The sequence below is a fragment of the Triturus cristatus genome, chromosome 2_2 (genome assembly GCF_964204655.1).
Source record: "Triturus cristatus chromosome 2_2, aTriCri1.1, whole genome shotgun sequence".
NCBI classification, from domain to species: Eukaryota; Metazoa; Chordata; class Amphibia; order Caudata; family Salamandridae; genus Triturus; species Triturus cristatus.
The window spans coordinates 858,882,576-858,907,405 of NC_140582.1; the positions used below are offsets into that span (position 1 = coordinate 858,882,576).

The following is a 24,830-nucleotide window of genomic DNA, read 5'->3' on the forward strand; positions in this document are numbered from 1 at the left end:
TTCTCACACACAATCACCCACTCTGTCACTGTAATACTCATTCACACACATATGCTCTAATTAACAGTCAACTTCACACACTTACCTGCAAGCACCCACAAATATTCAAGCATAAACGCTCAGCCACCCTCACATTTACCCATTCACATACACTCAGTCTCTCCTACTCAGTCACACAATACACACACTTAACGTTCTGTTTCTATTACTGTTAAACGTAAAGTGTCCTCCCACTTTTATTAGTCCAGCTATGCTATATATATATTAAGATAAAAAATATATGACCTTCATCTTGTCTTAGTCAAGTCCAGAGAGTAGATAACCCTAACCCAATCTGAAAATATCACACACAATTTTCATGTCATCATTTGTTAACCCAGTTTTCCTTGCATTTTCAGTCATGTGCACTTTCAAATTACCTTCTTGGACATTACTTAAATATTTTGAAAACGTTAGAGAAGTATTTAATTGTTCCTCTCTTGCAGGCGGAGAGTTTTGGCACAAGAGTAATTGATGAAGATGGACTGTTCAATTTGATACGTACCACACCTGGTCAAAGGTCCAAATATGAAGTAAAAGCTGAAGCTGAGGTTTGTAGAAAAACGTGCTCAGTATTCATTAGAATATTATGTTAAAGGTTATTTGTGTGCAAAAATCACAATGTAATGGAGATCCAACTAGATTGGAGTTACCTTTTTTGTAAAAAAAAAAAAAAAAAAAAATATGTGCAGTGGAATGAGAATACAGCATTCATGGTTCTGACACGCCTGCTTTCACACATTTCCTGCTGCAATCATTTCTTTTTTTTCATTATGTATTAAGGCAGTGGCTAGTATTTTTGGTATAGTATTCATGAGTCATTAAAAATCTGTGTACATATTTATCCCTCTAACATTTAAAGAGTTAGGCAAAAATGTTGTACATGTCCATACAAATAAGCACTTGTGTGTTGGCTTTTTTCACTGCAGACTTTAATACCTTGTTTTATTGGCTTAGAACCAGGACTGTGGTTTGACTTATTAAGTTAAGAGTTAAAGGCCACCTGAAAGCCCAACCACACCCACATAGCGTTCCCTACATTTTTCTGGCATCTATTCTCAATTAATGGTTTGCTTGCTGAGTCATATGGATTTGTTTTTGCTACTACTTAGTTTTGCTATTTTCTTACTGCCTTCTTATTTAACTAGAAGTATATCATCGGTTGATAACATAATGCTGCAGGTTACAAGAATTATGCCCATAAGTGCTTCCTGTTTATCGGTGGAGACACTCAATGACACATACCTCTTTCTTCTTTTGCTTTTCTTAAACACATATGCATTTTGAGTATTGTAACATTTATTTGGATTTTTATAGAAGTACAAGTAAATATTTCTTCAGTTTCACTAACATATTCCCTTCTTGGTTCAGCCATCATTAATGTTCTCATATCAAAAGAAAGAAAATCAGACTATGGCTTGTTGGGTGATGCAGCAATGACCGAATTGCATTTGTGAAGCCAGTGGCTGTTTTGCATATTCCTACCAAATACCCGGTTACAATAGCTCATTGCCAACTGCAGCTTTTCTACAGTGTTTTTCACAATCTTTACGCTTTTCTCAGTTCAGGTCATGTGTGTTCTACTTTGTTTCCACTACTGTTATGTCCTTATAGTCTGCTGCTGAGGGCTATGGCAGTGGTTAAAGTCTCTGAACCTCAGTTATGGACCCGATCCGCAGGCGAGGGTCTAAAACCAGGGAGAGGGCCTTTAACAACTGGTATAGCCAGACACAGAAAGGCTAAAAGGCTATTAGGACATTCCACTCACTAAGTGTAGCATGTCCTAAATTAAAAAGAGAAAAAACTTAAACGCAAACATTGAAATGTTGGAGCAGAAAGCTTAAACCGGCTGTTATAAGCCCGGAGCTACTCTATTGTTTTCAATGGAGCTCTCAACATTCCAATATTCTAATATAGCTTTAGAGTCTGCTGTAGCGGGCTATACTGGCAATTAAAGGTCCACTCCAGCGTTAAAGGCCCGAGCTGAAGGCCTTTAACAAGCGAGCAGGCCTTTAATGGCCAGTAGAGCCCACTACAGAGGGCTCTAAGGCTATTAGAACATGCCGCCCCTAGAGGGCAAAATGCTCTAATTTGTAATAAAAAGGCCTCATGGAGTCCTAGGGGATTGAAATCCCCTCGGGCTCCGTGAGGCCTTTTGTTCACAGCAACAGTTGTGAACAAACATTGGAATGTTGGAGCTTCGGGCTTCTACTGCTCATTAGCAGCCCATGGCACTCCATTGTTTTCTGTAGAGCTCCCAACATTCCAACGTTATAATCTTGCTTACGCTTAGTCATTGGGAGCTGGATAGAAATTGTAGAGGGAGTAACACAGTGTTGCGTCGGAGACCTAAAGTGGCATAAGAGTCGAAGACAGAAGCTCAGCTCCGTTCAAGGATAATCATTAAATAGGTTTCCTCCAATACTCGTAAGTTAGCCAGTGGATTGCTAATCACAGAGGTTTTCCGAAGCTAATTAAATAAAAAGAAAACAAAAGAGATTTAGGCAGCGAAAATCACTGCCAGATCAGTCTGGTATGGAAAGAATGGCACTGGTCCAAGGCTTTCCTCCGATCACTGCGCAGTGGCCAGGTTTTCAGTGCCAGGACAGTGAATCTGAGAAGACCTGGTCAGTGGTGCTTCTTGGTCAAGTACCATTCACGGATGACAAATTATATATAAAACGATTGACAAAGCTTTGCTTTCTGGATGACTGTGCCATTAGATAATTGAATTCATTGTAGGGTCCTAATCCTCAATTAATTTAGCAGTGTATGGAATGTTAGAGATTATACTGAAGTTAGACATCTCTGCTTAATCAAGTCCTGTGTCTCTAAGCAAGGCATGTCCAGTTGCTTTTTTCAGGAACCCCCCCCCCTCCCACCACACACAGACACAGTGAACAAGCATTTGCAATGCAATGGGTCTCTCGCATTTACGCAAGACCTATTGCATTGCAAATGGTAGTCAAAACGGACAACGGGAGGGCAGGGGGGTAGAAGGCACGGACAACAAGAGTGTGGGTGGGAGGAGGCGGGAGAAGGCACAGACAACAGGATGGGGTAGTTAAAAAGGCAGTAGGAGAACCTCATTAAAGAAAATAGTGCTCACAGTTTAAATAACAAGTACCATATAACACTCAAAAGTAAAGGGGCCAGTCACCATGAGAGGTGCCAAATGAAGAAGAGGCGGTACTAAGGAGAGACTAACAAGCCTATTGATGAATCAGAAGCCAGCATGTAGGACAGACAATGAAAAAAGCCAATGGCAAACGTGGGTGGAGAGTGGGCAGGGCTTCTATTCGCTACTACAATAAGTCTCGCAGAGAGGCGCATGCGCGCTGGCTCAGGCTCGACATAAAGATTGCGTTTCTGCTATTGCTCTGAATATTGGACACATTAGGGTGAGCTGTGAAGTGAGGACCAGGAGTGTTTTCCTGGCAAATCTGCTTGTTCACAGTTGACCCCATCGCTTGAAAATCCTAGCTGGTTAAAGTTGTTTTTTTGAATCTTCGGTTTTCTTTGAGAAGTCAGATAACATTTGGTTACAGTGTGGATGACATTTTCTGGTTCGGACTCAAATGGAATCTGAATTAATCAATGACTTTGATTAGTTTCTTCCTCCTCACCCTGCCTCATGAATGTTTTGTATGATAAGTTCATGAATGTTTTTATAATAGGCACTTTCTCATGACAGTTTAGACTGTAATGTTCTGTACTTGTAATGGTTAATGAAATTTGCCCGCATGAGTATAGATTATCTGCTCAGCATACCATTTCACTAGTTTGGCTTCTGCCAGTGCTGGGATAACCCAGCATAATCCCTATTCAGTTTAGCATTATAGTAATTTAATGAATCATGACAGCACAGTTATCAGCACAAAGCTTGGCAAACGATAATTTGGATCAGGACGGATATCTGCCTTGACATCCTACCAGGAAGGGAGTTTAAAGCTCCTGGGGACAGTGGTGAACAGAAAGTTGGGAACATAGTTTGAAATCTGTGAAAGTGTGGTTTGACCTATGTGAGAAATTGGGTTGTTTGTTTAGGGAGGTGTGAGCTTACTTAAGCAAAAGCCACAACCCTGGTCAGGGTGAACCACAAAAAAGCCACTAAATTAACCTGCGCTTAACCATCTGGTAGCATGGCACAAAAGCAGTCGGGCTTAATTTAGAGGGAACGTGTAAAATATTTATGCAGTTCCTGATCGGTAATAAAGTGAAAATACGATACCAGAGCACCAAAAATCCAATAGGTAGAACCAGAGCTATGCATTTAAAAAAAATTCATTAAATTTAGCACCTAAAAGTACAAAGTGCTAACTGGGGTTATCTGGTTGTGCCAGACCTGACAGTCATAAGTTCAGCATACCGCGATGGAGCAGTACTGCTGGAGAGTGCACCTGGTTGTACTTCGACTGAGATGCGAAGTACTGCATCGAGTTGCATCAGTTCCGATGATGCTGCCGTTCAGGAACTGCGAGATGGCGCATCGAGTTGTGGCACGCTGCGTCTGTTCCGATGAGGCTGCGGATCAGGATCTGCAAGGTTCTGCTCTGAGATGCGTTGCTCTGCATGGATTTCGATGACGCCACCAATCAGGTGCTGAGATGCGAGGTCCTGCGTTAAGATGCGTCAGTTCCAATAAGGCCATTGATCAGGAAATGCTTTGATATGAGGTGCTGTGTCGCACTGCACTGTTTCTGAGGGAACTTGCAGTGTGAGCAGGAGGAGTACATGCTGGTGCCAGTCAAGGACCCAGGACCTGGGGGTGGGCCTGAGGGGGGGGGGGGGGGGGGGGTGCTTATTGGCGATCAAGACTCACTTCAGCAGAGGTCAGCAGCAGGACACAAGGCAGGCCCAGTTGGGGCTGGACAGATGCAGGACAGGTTCCTGGAGCTTATTTTCCTGTAGCTCACAACAGGAGACCAGTTAGCTAGCCCTTGCAGTCACTCTGGTGGTTCTGGGTTATGGCTCCAAAGAATGGATCCAGTCTTCCACAGGCATAGGAGCAGTCCTTCCAGCAGCAGGGCAGAGGAGAAGTCCTTGTGTGAGTCTTCCACAGGTCCAGAGTGGGTCTGAGGGTCTTAAGATGTACCAGATGCCAGCTTTAAAGTGATTTAAACGTTTGGTGTTTTCCCACCACTAATGTGTCTAGAATTTCCTGCCTCCCTGCCCTAGTCCAGGCTGTTTGCAGTCACAATAGGCTTGTGTGAAGTTATTTGTGGGTGAGTTGAAGCAGTGTCTTTGAAGTGCAAGTGGGGTGGTGCACAGCTCCACCCCCTCATCCTGCTAGGTTGGGCCATCCTACCAATACTTAGTCCCTCTATTGTTTGGCCTTTGCATATTCCTCTCAGATAGCCAATTACACCAAGTCATCTGATCCGGGAAATAGCCTACAGGGACCAAATGGTTAGGGAAAGAAAATGCCAACTTTCTTAAAAGTGGCATTTTCTGAATTGTGACTTCAAATCTGACTTTACCATTAAAGATTTTAAATTGCATTTCTTTAGACACGAAACATGATAGTTCTACCTACTCCCAAACAAACAATATCACTTTTATATGTAATAAGGTATACCAATGTTATCCTATGGGAGAGCCAGGCCTCACAGTAGTGAAAAACAAATGTGAGTTTTTCACTACCAGGACATGCAACACTTAAAAGTACATGTTCCAATTTTAAATACACTGCACCTTGTCCTGTGGGCTGTTTAGTGCCTTCTTTAGGGGTGACATATATGTAATAAAAAGGACTTTAAACTGCACACAGGCTGCAATGGCAGGACTGAGCCTTGTTTTAAGGGGCTACTTAAGTGAATGGCACAATATGTCCTGTAGGACCACTAGTAATATTGTATGTTCGAGGCATATGAGCTGCAGATTACACACTTGTGCATAGATCGCCATCTGGTGTTAAGCCCGGATGTTTGCAGTTGTTTTTCCTCTTGGAAAGTCTTTGGAAGTCACGAGGTCGGTGACTCCTCCTTTGGATCGTATTGCGCATGGGCTTCAGCTCCATCCTCAGATTGTTTTTTTCCGCCATCGGGCTCAGATGTGATCTTCGCGCTCCGGTTCCGAACAGGTTTCCAGTTCAATCGACGCGCAATCCTCACCCCGATTCGCGGTATTGTTTCGATCGCGATCTCCACATTCGACGCAGCTCTCATCGATCAAGACCTTCGATTCCAGTCGTCGGCGACGGCCTTCGGGCCTACCCAAGCTCCGGTCCTTGCTAATGGAAAGGGCTCCCTTCAAGAAGTGCCCTCGATGTGGGTCCAAATTCCCCCACACCGATCTCCACGAAGTATGTAACCTCTGCCTCTCCCCTGAACACGAGGCTCGAGACTGTCCGGCGTGCAAGTCCTTCTGGTCCAAGAAAACTATTCGAGACCGAGGAGGAAGAAGAACCATGGCACACTCGTCAACGGCGATTCCAGATGACATCTTCGGAGAGGGCGTCGACGCTCCAGAAGAACACCACACCGACGAGGGCCTCGTCAGCGCCTCCGAAGCCGACGATTCAGATGTGGAGGACATCACTCCGGCACAGAGGGTCGTGAGTACCAGTTTGCCGCCCCCTCCCCCCCCACCACACCCTCGCCGGCACCGAAAAAGGCATCGGTCACGCCTTCGCCTCCGTGCCTAGGTAAGACCAAAGACACTGCTTCCCACACCGCACCTTCGGGACTGGTAAAGAAGCCGATTAAGCCTTCCGGCAGCTCGGGCTCGGGCTCGAGCCAGCCCACCGTCGGTGCCGACAAACACTCCTCCGCACCGACCCCGAAAAAATAAAATGGCCTCCTCTTCGGCACCGAGCCCCATACCGAAACACTCGGTGCCGAAACCCAGCTCCAGCTCCTCGGTACCGACACCATCCCGGAACCGACAAAAGCACACAAGGCCACCGGCACCGAGATCTCGAAGCCGAAACCCATCTCGGCACCGACCAAACAAAAAGCCCTTTCCAAGCCGCATAGTTCCAAACAGGACACTAAAGCCAGAAAACCAACGGCCCAGATGCCTTCGGCGCAGACGGATAAACCACCTTCAGAAGAACTCTTTACACCGGATCCATTGCAAAAGACATTGACCAAGGATCCCAAAACCGGACATTTGATGCTCAGCATCAAAAAGAGACCGCTGGAAAAACCTGCCCCAGCTCCACCTCCAAAGAGGAAGGATTCTGCTACCTCACCTTTCAGAATACCTTCCCCACCTCTTCCACCCCCTCCACCCCCTCCTCATCCACCCCCTCCTCATCATTCCCCAACACCCCCTCCGGATGATGATGATCATGATGACACATATGATGACATAGGGGACGTGCCCCATGACTTACCTACAGGGGACCCCACTCCCACCAGCTCCCCAGACCCATGGGACGACTATAACATCCCGACATCCCTAACGTCCCACAAGATGATCTCTATCCTTCGAGACCATCCCCACCAGAAGACTGTAGATCTCCATACCGACCCCGTGGAGGAGGATTTCCTCCTCGGTACTTTCGACACCACGCATAGGGCCACCTCCATACTGCCCATGCTCAAAGGAGTTATAAAACATGCGCCGGAGGTCTTTAAAGACCCAGTCAGAGCCAGGGTCATTAACCCACGCATTGAGAAAAAATATAAAGCCGCCCCTACAGATCCCTCCTACATCAGAGGGCCAGCACCACTAGATTCCCTGGTAGTGTCCACAGCACGAAAGAGGGCCAACTCCCAGGCGTCAGGCGAACCACCACCACCACCTGACAAGGAGTCAAAACTCTTGGACGCATCCGGCAAGCGCACTGCATCACAGGCTGCCAACATATGGCGTATCGCTAATATACAAGCGCTACTAGCAAGATACGGCAGGGCCCATTATGACAAACTAGAAGCCATAATGCAACATCTCCCTAACAAATACAAAAATAGGGCAAACAAGTTAATTCAGGAGGGCAAAACCATCACTAATACCTCCATCCGTTGTGCCCTAGATGCAGCTGACACCGCCTCCAGGGCCATCAATACTAGCGTCCTCCTCCGTCGCCATGCCTGGCTAAGTATCTCAGGATTTAAACCAGAAGTACAAGCTTCCATCCTGAACCATCCCTTTGACCAAGAACATCTGTTCGGCCCAAAAGTAGATGAGGCCCTAGAAAAGATGAAAAAAGACACGGACACGGCAAAATCTATGGGAGCCCAATCGCACCCTCCCAGGCGTTCCTTTCGCCGTTCTTCCTTTCGGAGCACATCCAGAGGCTACTCCTCTGATACCGCTTCCACTTCATATAAAGCCCCTACCCAATCCACCTTCACAAGGGGTTACCAAAGAGGCGGCTACAGGGGCAACAATAATAAAGGCAGAGGCAAGACAAACACCGCCCGCTCTGCCTGTGCACCTACCCAATGACTTCCCTCCACTCCCCCCAGACCATCCCACTCCGGTCGGGGGCAGACTCCAAAATTTCCTTCATGTCTGGGCTACCATCACCTCAGACAAATGGGTAACACAAATAATTCGGTCAGGCTACTGTCTAGAACTAATATCTACCCCCAAACATTCCACCCAGACAACGCCTAATGTCACAGGAACATCTAACATTATTAAAGAAGGAGGTAATCTCCCTCCTACAAAAAGGGGCGATGGAACACGTTCCTCCCAACCAACGAAATATGGGGGTTTACTCCCTATATTTTCTCATACCAAAAAGGGACGACACTCTACAGCCCATCCTAGACCTCCGGCCCCTAAACAAATACATACACTCAGACCATTTTCACATGGTAACACTTCAGCAGGTACTTCCACTGCTCTCCCAAAACGACTTCCTGACCACTTTAGACCTAAAAGACGCTTATTTCCACATTCCTGTGCACAACGCTCACAGGAAGTTCCTCAGATTTGTAGTGGACAACCAACACTACCAATTCAAAGTACTCCCATTCGGAGTCACAACAGCACCACGCGTATTCACCAAGTGCCTAGCAGTAGTGGCAGCACACCTCAGGAGACAACACATCCATGTCTTCCCATACCTAGATGACTGGCTAATAAAAGCCAGTTCTTACAACCAGTGCGTACAACACACGCATGCCACTATCCAGCTTCTTCACCAACTGGGCTTCACAGTCAACCACGCAAAGTCCCATCTTCAACCATCCTACATAAAACAATACCTCGGTGCCACCATAGACACCTCAAAAGCGCTAGCCTACCCCAGCCCAGCCAGGATTGCAAGCATTCAGGCTCTACGCGCACAATTTATGGCACAACAGTCTCCTCCAGCGCGGGTGTTTATGCAACTAATAGGGATGATGGCCTCTTGCATATTCATAGTACCTCACGCAAGACTCCAAATGCGTCCTCTACAAGAGTGCTTAGCGCGCCAATGGAACCAGGCCCAAGGTCAATTAACAGATCTGGTGTTGGTAGACGGTCGTACCCATCGCTCTCTGCAGTGGTGGACCACCACAAACCTTTCCAAAGGTCGACCGTTCCTGGACCCGGTTCGTCAGATAGTACTGACAACGGATGCATCGCTCTCCGGCTGGGGAGCTCACCTATTACATCACACCATGCAGGGCAGATGGACACCTCAACAAAAGTTACTCCTCATCAACCATCTGGAGTTACTAGCCATATTTTTAGCCCTAAAATCCTTTCAAACACAGATTTCAGGCAAGGCAGTCCTAGTCCGCACAGACAACATGACAGCCATGCACTATATACAAAAACAAGGCGGCACGCACTCTCCACAGCTCTATCAGCTAGCACAGAGCATATGGAGATGGGCCATACCCCAGAAAATCTTTCTCCTAGCCCAACATGTCCCAGGAGTCCAAAACACTATGGCCGATCTGCTGAGCAGACAAACACAACAGATCCACGAGTGGGAACTACATCCACAAGTTCTTCACCCGTACTTTCAAATGTGGGGGCATCCACAGATAGACCTCTTCGCCACCCACAAAAAACGCCAAATGCCCAAGCTTCGCCGCCAGATATCCACACCCATTGTCCAAAGGCAATGCGATATGGATGAACTGGTCAGGCAGATTTGCATACCCTTCTCCGCCTCTCCCACTCATTCCTATAGTGGTGCGCAAATTACAACAACACTCCCTCATACTAATCCTAGTAGCTCCAACTTGGGCCAGGCAACCGTGGTACACCACACTGCTGGAACTCTCTGTAGTACCGCACCAAAGGTTACACCTCTCTCCACACCTCTTAACCCAGAACCATGGAGAGATCAGGCACCCGGACCCAGCTCAGCTCAACCTAGCGATCTGGCTCCTGAAATCCTAGAATTCGGTTACCTAAATCTTCCCACTGACTGTATGAACGTCATCAAAGAAGCTAGGCGACCCATCACTAGAGCGTGCTACGCCGCCAAGTGAAAACGTTTTGTTGTCTATTGTAACAATACCATCAATCCCCTAAATGTGTCCATTCAACACATCATAGGCTATTTACTACACCTACAAAGATGCAATCTAGCCTATACCTCTATTAGACTGCACCTCGCAGCCATAGCAGCTTATCTACAAAACAGGCTATCACCCTTTAGAGTACCTGCCATTAAAGCCTTCATGGAAGGCCTTAAAAGAATAATTCCCCCCAGACTGCCACCCACACCTGTGTGGAACCTAAACATCGTTCTCACCAGACTAATGGGGCCTCCCTTTGAACCTCTGCACAAATGTGAACTTTAATTCCTAACATGGAAAAACGCTTTTTTTGTAGCCATCACTTCCCTCAGAAGGGTCAGTGAGATACAAGCACTTACCATTCAAGAACCTTTTCTCCAAATGCACCATAACAAGGTTGTTCTCCGTACCAACCCAAAATTCCTCCCTAAAGTCATTTCTCCCTTTCACCTAAACCAAGCTGTAGAACTACCAGTATTCTTCTCGCAACCACACACCGTTGCAGAAAGAGCTCTTCACACACTAGATGTCAAAAGAGCCTTACTCTACTACATAGAGAGAACACACCTTTCCGTAAGACCAAACAACTATTTGTCTCTTTCTCTCCACCACACAAGGGCAACCCCATCTCCAAGTCGGGGATAGCTAGGTGGAATGTCAAATGCATTCAGATTTGCTACCACAAAGCAAAACGAACGCTATCTGTTCCCCCTAAAGCCCATTCTACACGTAAAATAGGGGCTTCAAAGGCATTTTTAGGGAACATCCCATTAGATGATATCTGCAGAGCAGCTACATGGTCAACACCGCACACTTTCACTAAACACTATTGTGTAGATGTGCAAACTGAGCAACAGGCTAGTGTGGGCCAGGCTGTACTCAAAACATTATTTCAAACCACTGCTACAGATACGGGTGGTCGCCGGTAAGGGTGGCTACTGCTATATAATCTATGCACAAGTGTGTAATCTGCAGCTCATATGCCTCGAACGGAATATGCTACTTACCAGTATGCATCTGTTCTTGGCATGTAGAGCTGCAGATCTACACACGCCCACCCGCCTCCCCGGCTACCTTTATCTGTTCCAGTTTATCTTATTTAGATACAACACACATGGGCATCTTTCCTGTTATTACTACGCTCCATCTTTCCCTGCTGGCGAAAAACAATCTGAGGATAGAGCCGAAGCCCATGCGCAATACGATCCAAAGGAGGAGTCACCGACCTCGTGACTTCAAAGACTTTCCAAGAGGAAAAACAACTGCAAACATCCGGGCCCAACACCAGATGGCGACCTATGCACAAGTGTGTAGATCTGCAGCTCTACATGCCAAGAACAGATGCATGCTGGTAAGTAGCATGTTCCTTACTGTACTTGAGTACATGTTGTACCACTTTAACTAGGGACTTACAAGTAAATGAAATGTGCTTATCAGATATTGGCCAATTTTATCTTAGGGAGAGAACACTGGTTAGCAGTGGTAAATTGCAGAGAGCCCTAAAGCCAACAAAAACAAAATTCAGAAAACAGGCAAGGTGAAGGTAAATTGTTTGTGGGTGACCCTGCTGAGAGGTCCAAGTCCACCTTTTAATATGGTAGCGGCCAGTTTAGACAACTTCTTTGTTGTCTGAAATTTAAGTTTATTTACTTGGATGTAATCTTTTCATACGATCAAGTTATTGACCTGGAAAATCAGAGCAGCAGTGTTTGAAAGAAACCCATGTAAGAGAGGGGGTAGTGCTAGAAGGTACCAAACACGTGTGGTTGAGGAATATAATAATATAACACAAAGCAGTGGCTAACATTTCAGATCACTGGCTTTTTAAGGGTATCGAAGTAATTGAGAACCCATTACCCTTACCAGAAATGTGATTGTTAAAACTACTTTATAGTTCAAATGTTTTTTATTTTCAAAAGTAGAATACACCTCTTCTTCACTACAGCTACAGGACGGCAAGCAGCAGTCAATTCACCTACTTGAGGTAGCGGTCCAACCTATTGTCAGTGGTTAGACAAATTGCAGGCATTCCTCCCATAACCTCTTATGCATGTGGTATACCTCCATAAGTGGTAAGGGTTTATCCAGACCTGGTCCAGTGCTCGCTGTGCCACTGGAACCAAGATAGACCCCACAGATAAGCCCCATTCGGGGTGAAATGTGGCCAGGCAGTTTGGACTGGACTGTACCAATTTAACCCTGCCAGGACTCTGTCCAGCCTGCTCACCAAAATGCTTCTGAAAATGTTGGTGGCAATATTCAGTAGTGATGTCGTCCTCTAAGAACTGTTAGAACTATAAAGGATCCTCTATACTGTCTCGTAGAACTCTAGGAAAACGTTAGCTACACTCCAGTTATCGGAGCCCTGCTCATCGGCCCACCTTTAATCACTCATATGCTTTCTGCTGCTATTTTGGCACTACGTTTGTAGGCTAACGATTGACCGGCTTTGTTTCCCCATTATAACAGTTTTTGCCTAACACGTAGCAGCCATAATTTGTCCTGTCTGTATCCAGCATCTTGACATGCAGTCCAATTTCTTAGAGTTTGTGCCATGATTTAAGATGGTTTGTGTGTTTATGTATATATTCCAGCTCTCTCAGTTGAGTTTCTAACTGTTCTTGTTTTTGTTCTCTGTGGATCCCAGCTGAGACAGAGATGCAACTGCCATTATCTAATGCTTTTAACTTGTCTCATAGAGCACTGTCATCTACCCCTTCCCGTATCATTGACCTCCAGCTAATGTGCTAAGCACTTCAACTCTTCCCCAGCCACCTCTCTTTTTTGAAGTACGCTATGTTTCAGTCTCTACGTTCTTATATTGTATTTATCTTGTGTGCACTGCAGCATCGACTCAGGGCAGTTCCAAGATAGATTGTTACCTATTGCAATCCTCTTCGAAGTTGGAGCTGAGACCAAAAATTGATCAAGCCTTGCATATGTGCATGGGCAAGCTAATTAAAATGTAAACTCGAAGGGCCTGATTTGGAGTTTGAGTAGCAGGATCCATTATTACCTATGATACTTGTAATGTGACGGACAGAATTTTCATCATGTTTGTGACGAAGTAGCTCACCTGCTCAATCAGTGGGATGTTGAATGCCCCAAATATCTTCCGGACCAATCTGTTTAAGCCGCGTTGCCCATTCACTTGACAGCGTACTTGTTTGTCTAAATCTCTGCGTAGACCTAAACAACACACTCCAGTTATCACTAAGTTTGAGTATCACCATATAATATCATCCCCCTGTACTATGGTCATTATCTCAGCAGTAGCCCTCTGAAATGTCTTTGGTCAAAGCGGGGGAGCATATTGAGGCCACGGTAAGGACCATTGCTAGTACCTTCTCTGGGATATTTATATATAGATCTATATATACATCTAGATATATATATATATCTATATCTATATCTATAGATATATATATCTATATTATCTACTGGCGGTCGCCAGTAGATAGTTATAGTTAGGACCGTGTTTCCATAGGAAATCTGAAAATTCTATTTTGAATAACTTTGGCGCCGGTTGACGAATCCTCGCGAAATTGTCAAAACTAATGGGGCGCTCCGCTCAGCTCCTACCCTGAAAGTCTCGGGTGATTCGTCAAGCGGGGGCTGAGAAAAAAGGGGGGTCCCAAAACGCGTTTTCCCCATGCATTTTCCCATAGGACCTTTAGTCGAAGGTACAGCCCGAACGGCTGAACAGAATTACTTGAAATTTGGCAAAGAGGTAGTCCTCAGGTCAGGCATGTGCCTTTTGCATATATGGTGTCAATCTGTTCAGTAGTTCCTGAGACTCCACGATGCCGGTATACAGGGAAACGCCCTCGACTGGATCCGCTCCTTTCTCTCTGGCAGAACCCAAAGGATCAAACTCCCTCCTTTCCTCTGTGAACCTACTGAGATCAACTGCGGAGTACCCCAAGGATCCTTGCTCAGCCCCACGCTCTTCAACATCTACATTGCCCCCCTCGCCACCATCGTCAGACAGCATGAGCTCATCATAATATCCTACGCCGACGACACCCAGCTCCTCCTTCTCTCTCTCACGAAGAACCCCGAAGACACCAGACTCCGCTTCCAAGAAGGAATGGAAGATGTTGCAGCTGCCTAATTCTGAACTCGGAGAAGACGGAGGTCCTCATCCTCGGACTCTTCCCCCACTGCCCTCGGTCACCCACCCACCCAGACAGACCACGCCCGTAACCTCGACGTCATCCTAGACTCCTCCCTCACCTTGACCCGCCAGATGAACGCCGTCGCCTCCACCTGTTTCAAGTCTCTCCGAGTGCAGAAAGACAGTCACCCACGCACTCATAACTAGCAGATTGGACTACGGCAATGCCCTCTACGCCGGAATCAACAAAACCCTGCTAAACAAGCTCCAAACCATACAAAACACCGCAGCCAGGTGCGTCTTTGGAACCCCACGACACAAGCACATGACCCAGCACCTATGAGAACTCCACTGGCTCCCCATCGAGAAAAGAGTGACCTTCAAGCTACTCACCCACACCTACAAATCCCTCCACAACATCGGACCCAAATACCTCAACGAAAGTCTCCTTCTACGTACCCAAGAGCAACCTCTGCTCGGCCGACCTGGCCCTGGCAGACACCCTATGCATCCGCACAACCAAAGCAGGCGGAAGAGCCTTCTTATACTCGGTACACGTTCAGGAAGTGCCACAAGACCTGGCTCTTCGACTGCTCCGGAGCTGCAACTCCCCCTCCTCCTCCCCCCAGCGCCTTGAGACCCTCACGGGTGAGTAGCGCGCTTTATAAACCCCCTGATTGATTGATTGATTGACTAAAACTGGGTGTATTTCAGCCTTGCATTCATTGAGATGTTTTTTTGGGACTCCCAGACATTGTTCCCACTGTTTGCCAGTGTAATTCAAAGCTCCGCGTCCCAGTAAGCCCGTAATGTCGCCAACGAGAGAGTCTCATCCTGACGTATTGAGATATAAAGTATTGTGTCTGCTTGGCGGGCAGTACAGTGTGTTTGGAGCATTTGGAGAAGTCTAGACACCTCTGGTTCCGCATGCATCTTTTTCCATACCACTCGCAATTGATTCGCCAACGAAGCATACAATAGGAATTAGCTTGGAGGTACCCCGTAATCATCAACTAGCACGTCAAATGTGTTAAAAATGGAGTCGGTAAACATGTCACCCCATGTGGTAAGTCCAGCATTGGTCCAATTTGTCTCCTTGGTCTGGTCTGTGACTTTGTGTTGTGTATCCCGGCATCACCCAAAGGGGAAGTGCTGGGGCACAGTGGTGAAGGGGGCTGTTCCTATGCAAATAATGACAGCAAAAGCGTGCAGTAGTCATCAGGAGATTGCCTGGTCTCTTGGTATCATGGTTTCTGTACCCGTTAACCACTCCAAAACCGCGGTTGGGTGAGTCGGAGTTGCCCATTTTCCCAATTCTGATAAATTTTGGCCAGCTGTCCATCGCAACTGAGCAGCTGCATAGTAATACTCGTAGTTCGGGGCTTCCAAATCCCCCTCTTATAATGGCGCATATAGTTTCTTGAGCAAGATCCACTTGCGATTCTTGCCCCATATAAGAGCCACCAGCACTAATCTCAAATCCCTAAATAATCTCTGAGGCACTTGTAGGGGGAGGGCTACGAAAAAGTACAATAGTCTTGGTAATAATAACATTTTTGAGATGGCGATACGACCCATCGGTGAGAGTGGTATCTCTGTCCAAAATGGTAAGGAGGATCTAGCACTGGTCAGTGTCTTACCAGGGTTCCCGTCTAACAGGTCAGTGGACAAGTGGTACACCTGGAACCCAAATATTTAAAAGAATCACTAGACCAGGGACACGGTGTGACTGGGAGCACCCCCCTCTGCTCGGGATTCAAATACGTCATCGGGAACAAAAGCGACTTTTCTGAATTAACCTTCAGCCCTGATCTCTTTCAGAATTGCTCTAGTAGCCTCTTCAGATCAGACAGGTCCGCTGCGTCGTTTGTGTACACTGAACCTAGTGCCACCTGTCATGCCCTTATCCCCAGTCCAGTGCTCACTGGCGTAGCGCACATGCGAGCGGTTCCATAGCCAATGCAAATATGCAAATATGATTGTTGAGAGAAGATGTCCTTGGCGGGTGCCCTGTTCAATTTTAAACGGTTCCTATATGACAGACCCAGTCCGTACTCTTGCAGTTGGGGAACTATACAGTAAGAAAAGCAGGACCCTAGTCCATAGCATGAGAGCACTTCTCAAAAGTAGCGCCAGCCCAGGGTATTGAAAGCCTTCTCTATATCTAGGATTCTACCCAACAGTGTGTCTCGCTTGTTTTTGGTCAATTCATCAACATAAACAGCCTATGCTGATTTAAAAAAGTGCTCCTGTTTGGTATGAAGCCATTCTGATCCAGATGCATTAACAATCGAGTCATCTCTGTTAGTATGTTTGCCAATACTTTCCCCTGGATCTTATAGTCGGCGTTTAATAGAGATAAGGGACAGTACGATCCAAGGAGCAACGGGTCTTTGCCCGGTTTAGGGAGCACTACCAATATAGCTTCCTGAAGCGAGGTGGGCAGAATGCCTTCAGTATACTCATCCCTGTACACTTGGTGTAATTGGGGTGCAAGACTGGTTCGGAAGGTCGCGTAAAACTCCAGGATCAAGCCATATGCTCCTGGTGTTTTACCTTTCGCCATTTGCTGGATGTCATCCTCTATCAGAGTTACTGTGATAGGGGAAGTGTAATGTCCTCCAAGAAGGACTGCAAGTCAGAGGTGTCATTATGTTGTGGAGCACTGTACAAGGTGGCATAGTACATGTAAAAAGCACTACTAATATCAAACTGAATTGACTATACGTCCCTTGCCATCTTTGATAACCATAACTGGACTTCTTAGTGTGTCTGTGCATAGCAACCACGCTAGCACCCTACCAGCTTTATCTCCTTCTGCATGCTGCCTAGCTATGTGCTCCCTATAGTCTATGGCTCCCAGGCGGTCGAACGCCTTCCTGTAGTTTAATTTGGTCTCTACCAGTCGTGCTGCTGTTGATTGAGTATCGGGAGTCCCTTGCTCTAATTGACAGATCTCTGATTCCAGTTGCTTTAATTCATTGCGGAGGGTCATTTTAGTACCATAAACTGCCTTGATCATGTGTCTCCTTAACACAACCCATTCAACCCCTGTGCCTGAAACAGTTCCTTTGATGTCTTGGAAATAAGAAACAATGCATTCAAAGAGAGAGAGGTACGGAACGGTGTGTTGCTGAGCGCCTCTATGGTTAACCGCCATGTTGGAATTTTGGGTCTTCTTGATCACCATGCCAATGGCAGCTGCAGTGGACTTTGGTCTGACAGTGTGCACCCTAGATCCACTGTATGGGACACCTTGGTAAGAGCATCTTGTGAACCGTATATCTGAAAGAAACACGTTAGTTAGATTCCTCACCTTAGAATATCCCCAGGCGGCAGGATGGATCCGGAAAGATTTTTTGTCAGCAATACCCCTTGCGCGTCGCTAGGCGTCGTCTGCGGCTCCACGTCCGTCGTCGGCGTCCTGCGCCGGAATGACGTCGTCGGAGTACTTAGACGCCGCCCTCGCGCGCTGACATCAGTTCTTATTTTTTCCGCGCCAGACAGCGCCGATCCGGGAAGAGCTTACCCCTTAGTCACTTTTTGACTAAACTTTTTTGACTCTTGTTGGTCTTCTGTCGACACGACTCTGGTGCCGGTAGGATGCCTGGTTTTAAGGCCTGTGACTCCTGTCATCGACTGATGAGGGTGGCGGACCACCATCGCCGGTGCCTTTACTGCCTGGGGCCCGACCACGATGCGGAGTCGTGCCTCGACTGTCAGGCCTTGACCTCGAAGGCTAGGTCCCGTAAGCTTCTCGAGCTTCGGCACTCTGCTCCGTGCCGTTCACGGTCCCGGTCCAGGAGAAGGTCCAAGGACCGGTCGCGGAGCCGCAGTCACCATCATCGCTCGTCGGGCTCAAAGTCTTCGGGTAAGTCGAAGCGCTCGAAGAAGAACAAGAGGCGACACCGCTCTTCTGACTCCCCTCGCCGGTTGCGCGACTCGGTCGAGGGTCAGGGGGGGTCCCACCCCCGCGGCTCCATCGGAGCCGCAGGAGCCACGTCCGTCTCCATCAAAATGAGGGTACCCAAGCACACGTAAAAATCAAGGTCATAACAGTTAGAATGTACATAAACAAGTAACACAAGTGGATCTTCGTCTCTTTCTTTTAAGTTTCTTCGATTTAATATTCTTTTTCTCAGAATGTATTTCACAGTCTTCAAAGTGGTTCCCAAGCCAACACGTGTTTCGTCGCCTTTAGTAGTTTTACATGCGACTTGTTCACGGCTGAACACTGTTTTATATGCAAAATGTCCAGTATGACGATAATTCCAGGTCATACAATCATACGACGTGGGAGGGAGAGGTTATAGAATTTCTTCAGGGTAAAATGCTTTCCAATCTCAGCTGTGCTCGGAATTTGAGCCCGTCTCTGGGTATACGAAGTGTATCTTCCCCCAACCACGTCCGTCTCCATACCCGCTGGTCCCTGGGACTGACGCGACTCCGAGATCAGCGCCTTCCTCTCGGCCATGAGGGGCCTGGCTCCGCCGTCGACGCCTGCCGGCGCGCCTTCGGGCCCCGCGGACTCGACTGGGCGACCTCGCGAGCCGGCGGCTCCGGCCCCGTCGACGACTTCGGTCCCGACGCCGCAGGTCCCCGAGGGATCCAGGCCCGGATCTCTGCCGGTGCCGGTCGACCTCACAACGCCTCCTCCGCCGGCACCGGTTCCACCCCCGGCGCCGTCCCCGGACGACACCGTTGCCCGGTTTAGCGCCGGTCCGGGCCCGGCGCCGGTGCGGCGCCGCTCGACGCCGCATCAGACGCCGATGCATGAGCATTTCATCTACCGCCCGGCTCCGGTTATTCCTCCTGTTTATCAGGAATCGGATGACGGGGGCGACTGGGAGGGGTCTGAGGACCCTATAGCCAGACAGGCCGAACTTTCACAGGACTGGGCAGACGAACTGGGGGATGCCAGTGGTCTGGACACCTCCCCAGACGCTGGTTTCATCTCTCTGTGACCTCGGAGGAAGGTGCAGCTTTTTCAGTGGTGCTGCGCAAGGCGGCCGATGCCCTTGGGCTGGAGTTGCCTGCTGTGGCCGTGAGGACTAACGTCCTCACAGAAGTGCTTCAAACGTCAGCAAGCTCCACAAAGCCTCTGCTGCAGTTCAATGAGGCACTCATAGACGTTCTGCAGGGCACCTGGTCCAAGCCCTCCACAGTACCTCCTGTGGATCGGAACGTGGCCCGGCGCCACGCCCTGCTCCGGGCGACCCCAGTTTTCTGTCCCAACACCCCACTCCCGAGAGTCTGGTTATCCAGGCCTCGACTTCCCAATCCTCCTTCCCGTCCGCTCCTCCGGATCGTGAATCCAAGAGGCTGGAACAGTTCGGAAAGAAGCTGTTCTCTTCCCTGAGTTTGGGTCTGCGGTCCTTGAATACCGCTTGCCTCTTGGACCGTTATTTCCACTCTCTGTGGGATACGGTGGAGGACGTGTTGCCCCTGTGTCCGGAGGAGGCCCGGTCACGGCTCACCCAGGCGCTTGCTGATAGGCGAGATGCAGCACGGCATGCCATACGGTTTGGACTAGACACCATGGACTCGCTGGGTCGGGCAATTTCGACCACGGTGGCGCTTCGTCGCCACGCCTGGCTACGGTCCACGTCTTTCTCGGGGGATGTCCAGAGTACCCTCATGGATATGCCCTTTGATGGCACTCGCCTTCTTGGCGAGAAGGTGGATAGTGCGCTGGCTCGTTTCAAGGACTCCCTGGCTACGGCCAAGTCCTTGGGTGTCTCGGCCCGTGGCCGCAAACTTCCGCCTTTCGTCCTTTTCGTGGCCAAGGAAGGGGCGCCTCCTCACGTCCGCCTAGCCACCGGCCGCAGAACCAACCTGCACGCGGTTGCGGCTGTGGATTCCGCCGAGGCAGTACTGGAGGACAGCGTGCCGGTCAGTCCACATCCACCCCGGCAGCATCCGCCTCAAAGCCCTCCTAGTCCGAGCTTTCAGGCCCATTCCACGCCAATGGGCGGCAGAGTTCGCCATCACCTGCTCCACTGGCGTTCCATCACGTCGGACAGGTGGGTGCTGCATATTGTCCGAAGGAGCTACTCCCTCCCCTTCGAGACGACCCCTCCAGCCATGCCACCGCAGTACCACTGTATGTCAGGGGATCACTTGAATCTTCTCTGGGAGGAAGTTACGGCCCTCTTGGCCAAAGAGGCCGTCAAGCGCGTTCCTGGTCCAGAAGTAGGTCGTGGTTGCTATTCCGACTACTTTCTGGTTCCCAAGAAGGGCAAAGGGGGCCTACGCCCTATCTTGGACCTCAGGCGCGTCAACGCCTTCCTCCGGAAGGAGCGGTTCAAGCTGCTCACCTTAGCTCAGGTTCTGGCTGCCCTGGAGACTGGATGGTAGCGTTGGGCTTGCATGACGCTTATTTTCACATCCCCGTCCTGCCGGCCCACCGGCGTTACCTGCGGTTCATGGTGGGTCAGGAGCATTTTCAGTTCACCGTGCTCTCCTTCGGCCTCACCAGTGCCTCTCGGGTCTTCACGAAAGTTATGGCGGTGGTCGCAGCTCATCTGCGCAGATCGGGGGTTCCAGTCTTCCCCTATCTCGACGAGGCAGTCGTCTCCCACCTCCAGACTACGGCCGACCTCCTGCATTTGCTGGGGTTCTCCATCAATGTGCCGAAGTCACACCTGAGACACTCCCAGAAGCTCCTCTTCATCGGAGCGGTTCTAGATTCGGCGGAGTTCCGGGCCTATCCTCTGGAGCAGCGGGTCCGGGATATTCAGGCTCTGATTCCCCTCTTTCCGCCTCTATCCTGGGTTTCGGTCAGGTTGGTGCTGCGGCTCCTGGGGCTGATGGCCTCCTGCATCCTGTTGGTGCATTACGCCAGGTGGCGAATGCTGGCTCTGCAGTGGGACCTGAAGTTTCAGTAGGCCCAGCATCCTGGCAACCTGTCCGACCATGTCTTGATCTCGGAGGGCACTGCAAAGCAGTTGCAGTGGTGGCTCACGAACCCCAATTGGGTCAGCGGCAGATCCCTCTCCCTACCCCAACTGGAGCACGTAGTAGTGACGGATGTGTCCCTCCTGGGATGGGGGGCCACATGGGGGAGGCGGAGATCAGAGGACTCTGGTCTCCGGCGGAGACTCGGCTCCATATCAACCTTTTGGAGCTGAGATCGATCCGACTTGCACTGAAGGCATTCCTTCCCGTTGTCCGGGGAAGTGTAGTGCAGGTGTTCACGGACAACACCACCGCCATGTGGTATTGCAACAAACAGGGCGGGGTGGGGTCGTGGACCCTTTGTCAGGAGGCTCTGCGCCTCTGGACATGGCTGGAACACCAGGACATCACCCTGGTGGTTCAACATCTGGCGGGCTCTCTGAACGCCAGAGCAGACGAACTCAGCCGCCGGTGCATGATGGATCACGAATGGCGTCTAAACTCGGACGTGGCGCAAGGCCTCTTTCGGCAGTGGGGAGAGCCTTGGTTAGATCTATTCGCCACCGAAGAGAACGCGCAATGTCCGCAGTTCTGCACGTTGGAGTTTCCAAGGCGGCACTCGCTCGGGGACGCCTTTCGTCACGAGTGGAGTTGCGGTCTGTTGTACGCCTTTCCGCCTATACCACTTCTGCCCAGAGTGCTGAAGAAGATCAGGCGCGACCGGGCCCAAGTCATCTTAGTGGCTCCGGATTGGGCACGAAGGTACTGGTATCCCGAGCTGCTCAGTATGTCAATCGATCCTCTGACACGACTGCCTCTTCGGGAGGACCTTCTGTCGCAGCAGCAGGGGACGGTCCTCCACCCGAACCTGTCCAGTCTCCACCTCCATGCGTGGAGATTGAGCGGCGACAGTTGATGCCATTTGACTTGCCTCCTGAAGTCTGTGACGTTATTCTGGCAGCCAGGTGTCCCTCCACTAAAACGGTATACGCCTGCAGGTGGAATAAATTTGTGGCATGGTGCACAGCAAAGGCTGTGGATCTCCTTTCCGCCCCTCTTTCTGAGGCTCTCCTCTTTCTTCTCTCTCTAGCCCAGCAGGGCCCTGCTCTGGGCACCTTGAAAGGTTATCTATCAGCTATCTCTGCTTTCTTACGACTTCCTGATCAGCCTTCTCTTTTCAAATCCCCTGTTGTTTCTCGTTTCCTTAAGGGCATTACTCGCATGTTTCCTTCTGTCCCCTTCGTAATGCCTCAGTGGGATTTGAATCTAGTCTTGACCTTTCTGATGTGCGCTCCCTTTGAGCCTCTTCACAATTGTCCCATTCGTCTTCTGACTCTTAAGACAGCTTTCCTGGTAGCTATCACCTCGGCTAGACGGGTGAGTGAGCTCCAGGCGTTATCGTCTAAGCCTCCTTTTCTTTCTGTTCATCCGGACAAGGTTGTCCTCCGGACTCGTCCTTCCTTTCTTCCAAAAGTGGTAACTCCCTTTCACATCAGGCAATCTGTCACCTAGCCCACCTTCTTTCCGCCTCCTTCGAAAGAGGAAGAGAGGCTCCACCGTCTGGACCCAAAACGGGCGCTGTCCTTTTATTTGGACCGCACCAAACAGTTCCGGGTGGACGACCAGCTTTTTGTTGGATACGTGGGTGCTAAGAAGGGAAGGGCAGTACACAAGCGGACCATCTCACGGTGGGTCTCATTGTGTATAAAGGATTGTTACTCCTTCTCTAAAAAGGACCCTCCTGTAGGGCTGAGAGCCCATTCCACCCGGGCCACAGCGGCTACTACTGCCCTGGGGCGGGGAGTCCCTTTGCAGGACGTCAGTCAGGCAGCAACGTGGGCCTCGCTGCACACGTTTGCCAAGCATTATTGCCTGGACAGCCAAGTCCGGAGAGATGGCTACTTTGGCTGTTCTGTTCTCCAGGACTTTCTGGTGTGATCTTGGTTCGCAGACCCACCACCGGGGTTGGTATTGCTGGGGTATCTATTCTAAGGTGAGGAATCTAACTAACGTGTTTCTTTCAGATGAACAAGTTACTTACCTTCGGTAACGATGTATCTGTAAGAAACATTAGTTAGATAGATTCCTCACCCATCCTCCCCGTTCTGCGAACCGACATCTAGGGTTAAGGCTATCCTTTCTAGGGCCCTAGATTTTTTGGCACCAGTGTCGGTCTCTTGCATGGCTCTGCGTTCCTGGCGCGGAAAGCTATGTACAAGAACTGACGTCAGCGCGCGAGGGCGGCGTCTAAGTACTCCGACGTCATTCCGACGACGGACGCGGAAATGCAGACTACGCCTAGCGACGCGCAAGGGGTATTGCTGATGAAAAATCTTTCCGGATCCAGTCTGACGCCTGGGGATATTCTAAGGTGAGGAATCTAACTAACTAATGTTTCTTACAGATACATCGTTACCAAAGGTAAGTAACTTGTTCATTAGATCAATGCGGGTGTGTAGTTCGTGTAATCCGGAATAATGAGTACTCCCTGGCATCAGGTTGTAGTCCCATCCAGGCCTCCCGTATTTGTAAATTAGTGGACCACTGCTGTAGGCCCTACACTATCGATTGTGCACCGGGTAGTGGGGGACGTGAGTGATCCTTGTCGAGGTTGTGAGTGTGGTTAAAATCTCCTCCCCACTAAACAGGGGCCAGTGTGTCTTGTTATAATGTGGGTGTTAAAGAGTGTAAAACATAAGTCTGGTTATTGTTGAGAGCATAGAGTGACACCAACGCTATCTGGAGACCATCTAGTCGGCTCCCAGCACCGCATAGCGGCCCTTTGTATCAATGCGTGTGTTCTGCATCTCCAAAGGAGTCTGAGGGGCAACCCACATCTAAACCTCCCTGGCATAGCTAGAGTATGTAGTTCTTATAAGAGAACCCCTCCAGCGACTATGCATGGCTTCTAGTATGTGTGCTGTGAGATGAGTTTCCTGTAAGAGAGCTATATGTATTTTGCATCAGTAGACGTATTGGTATACTTGGTAGCGCTTTGTGTACCCCGCCAGCCCATGGACATTCCAAGTTAACAACAATATTTCAGGATTTAAATTACTTGTCTGCGGCTGCATATCATCATAGACCGGATTTTACTCCCCAAATGGGGCCCCCCACCATCGACACATTATTCAGCCCCTCCCAAGCAAATAGCACATATCGTCTCCCCCAAGTACATTTAGAGACCTCCTCTGTGAATGTATAAAACGTAGTGACAATAAGACCCAACTCCCACTCCAAAGCCAGAACACCAACGGGCGACTGGTTAGTAACAATGAAATGCAAACGTGACGTACAAATAATAACTCAGTTACAAAGTGTCTGTATAGATGCGAGCCGATCCTAAGAAGTGGCTGCCA

At 49.0% G+C, this 24,830-nt stretch overlaps 1 protein-coding gene across 1 annotated transcript in view; it reads left to right on the forward strand.

Moving 5' to 3' along the window:
• RFC1 (replication factor C subunit 1) overlaps positions 1 to 24,830 on the forward strand; it is a 765,282-nt gene that overhangs the window by 432,786 nt on the left and 307,666 nt on the right. The window contains exon 12 of the mRNA XM_085642249.1: positions 486 to 590. Within this exon, the coding sequence (XP_085498375.1) occupies positions 486 to 590 (105 nt within the window). The remainder of the gene's footprint in view (positions 1 to 485; positions 591 to 24,830) is intronic.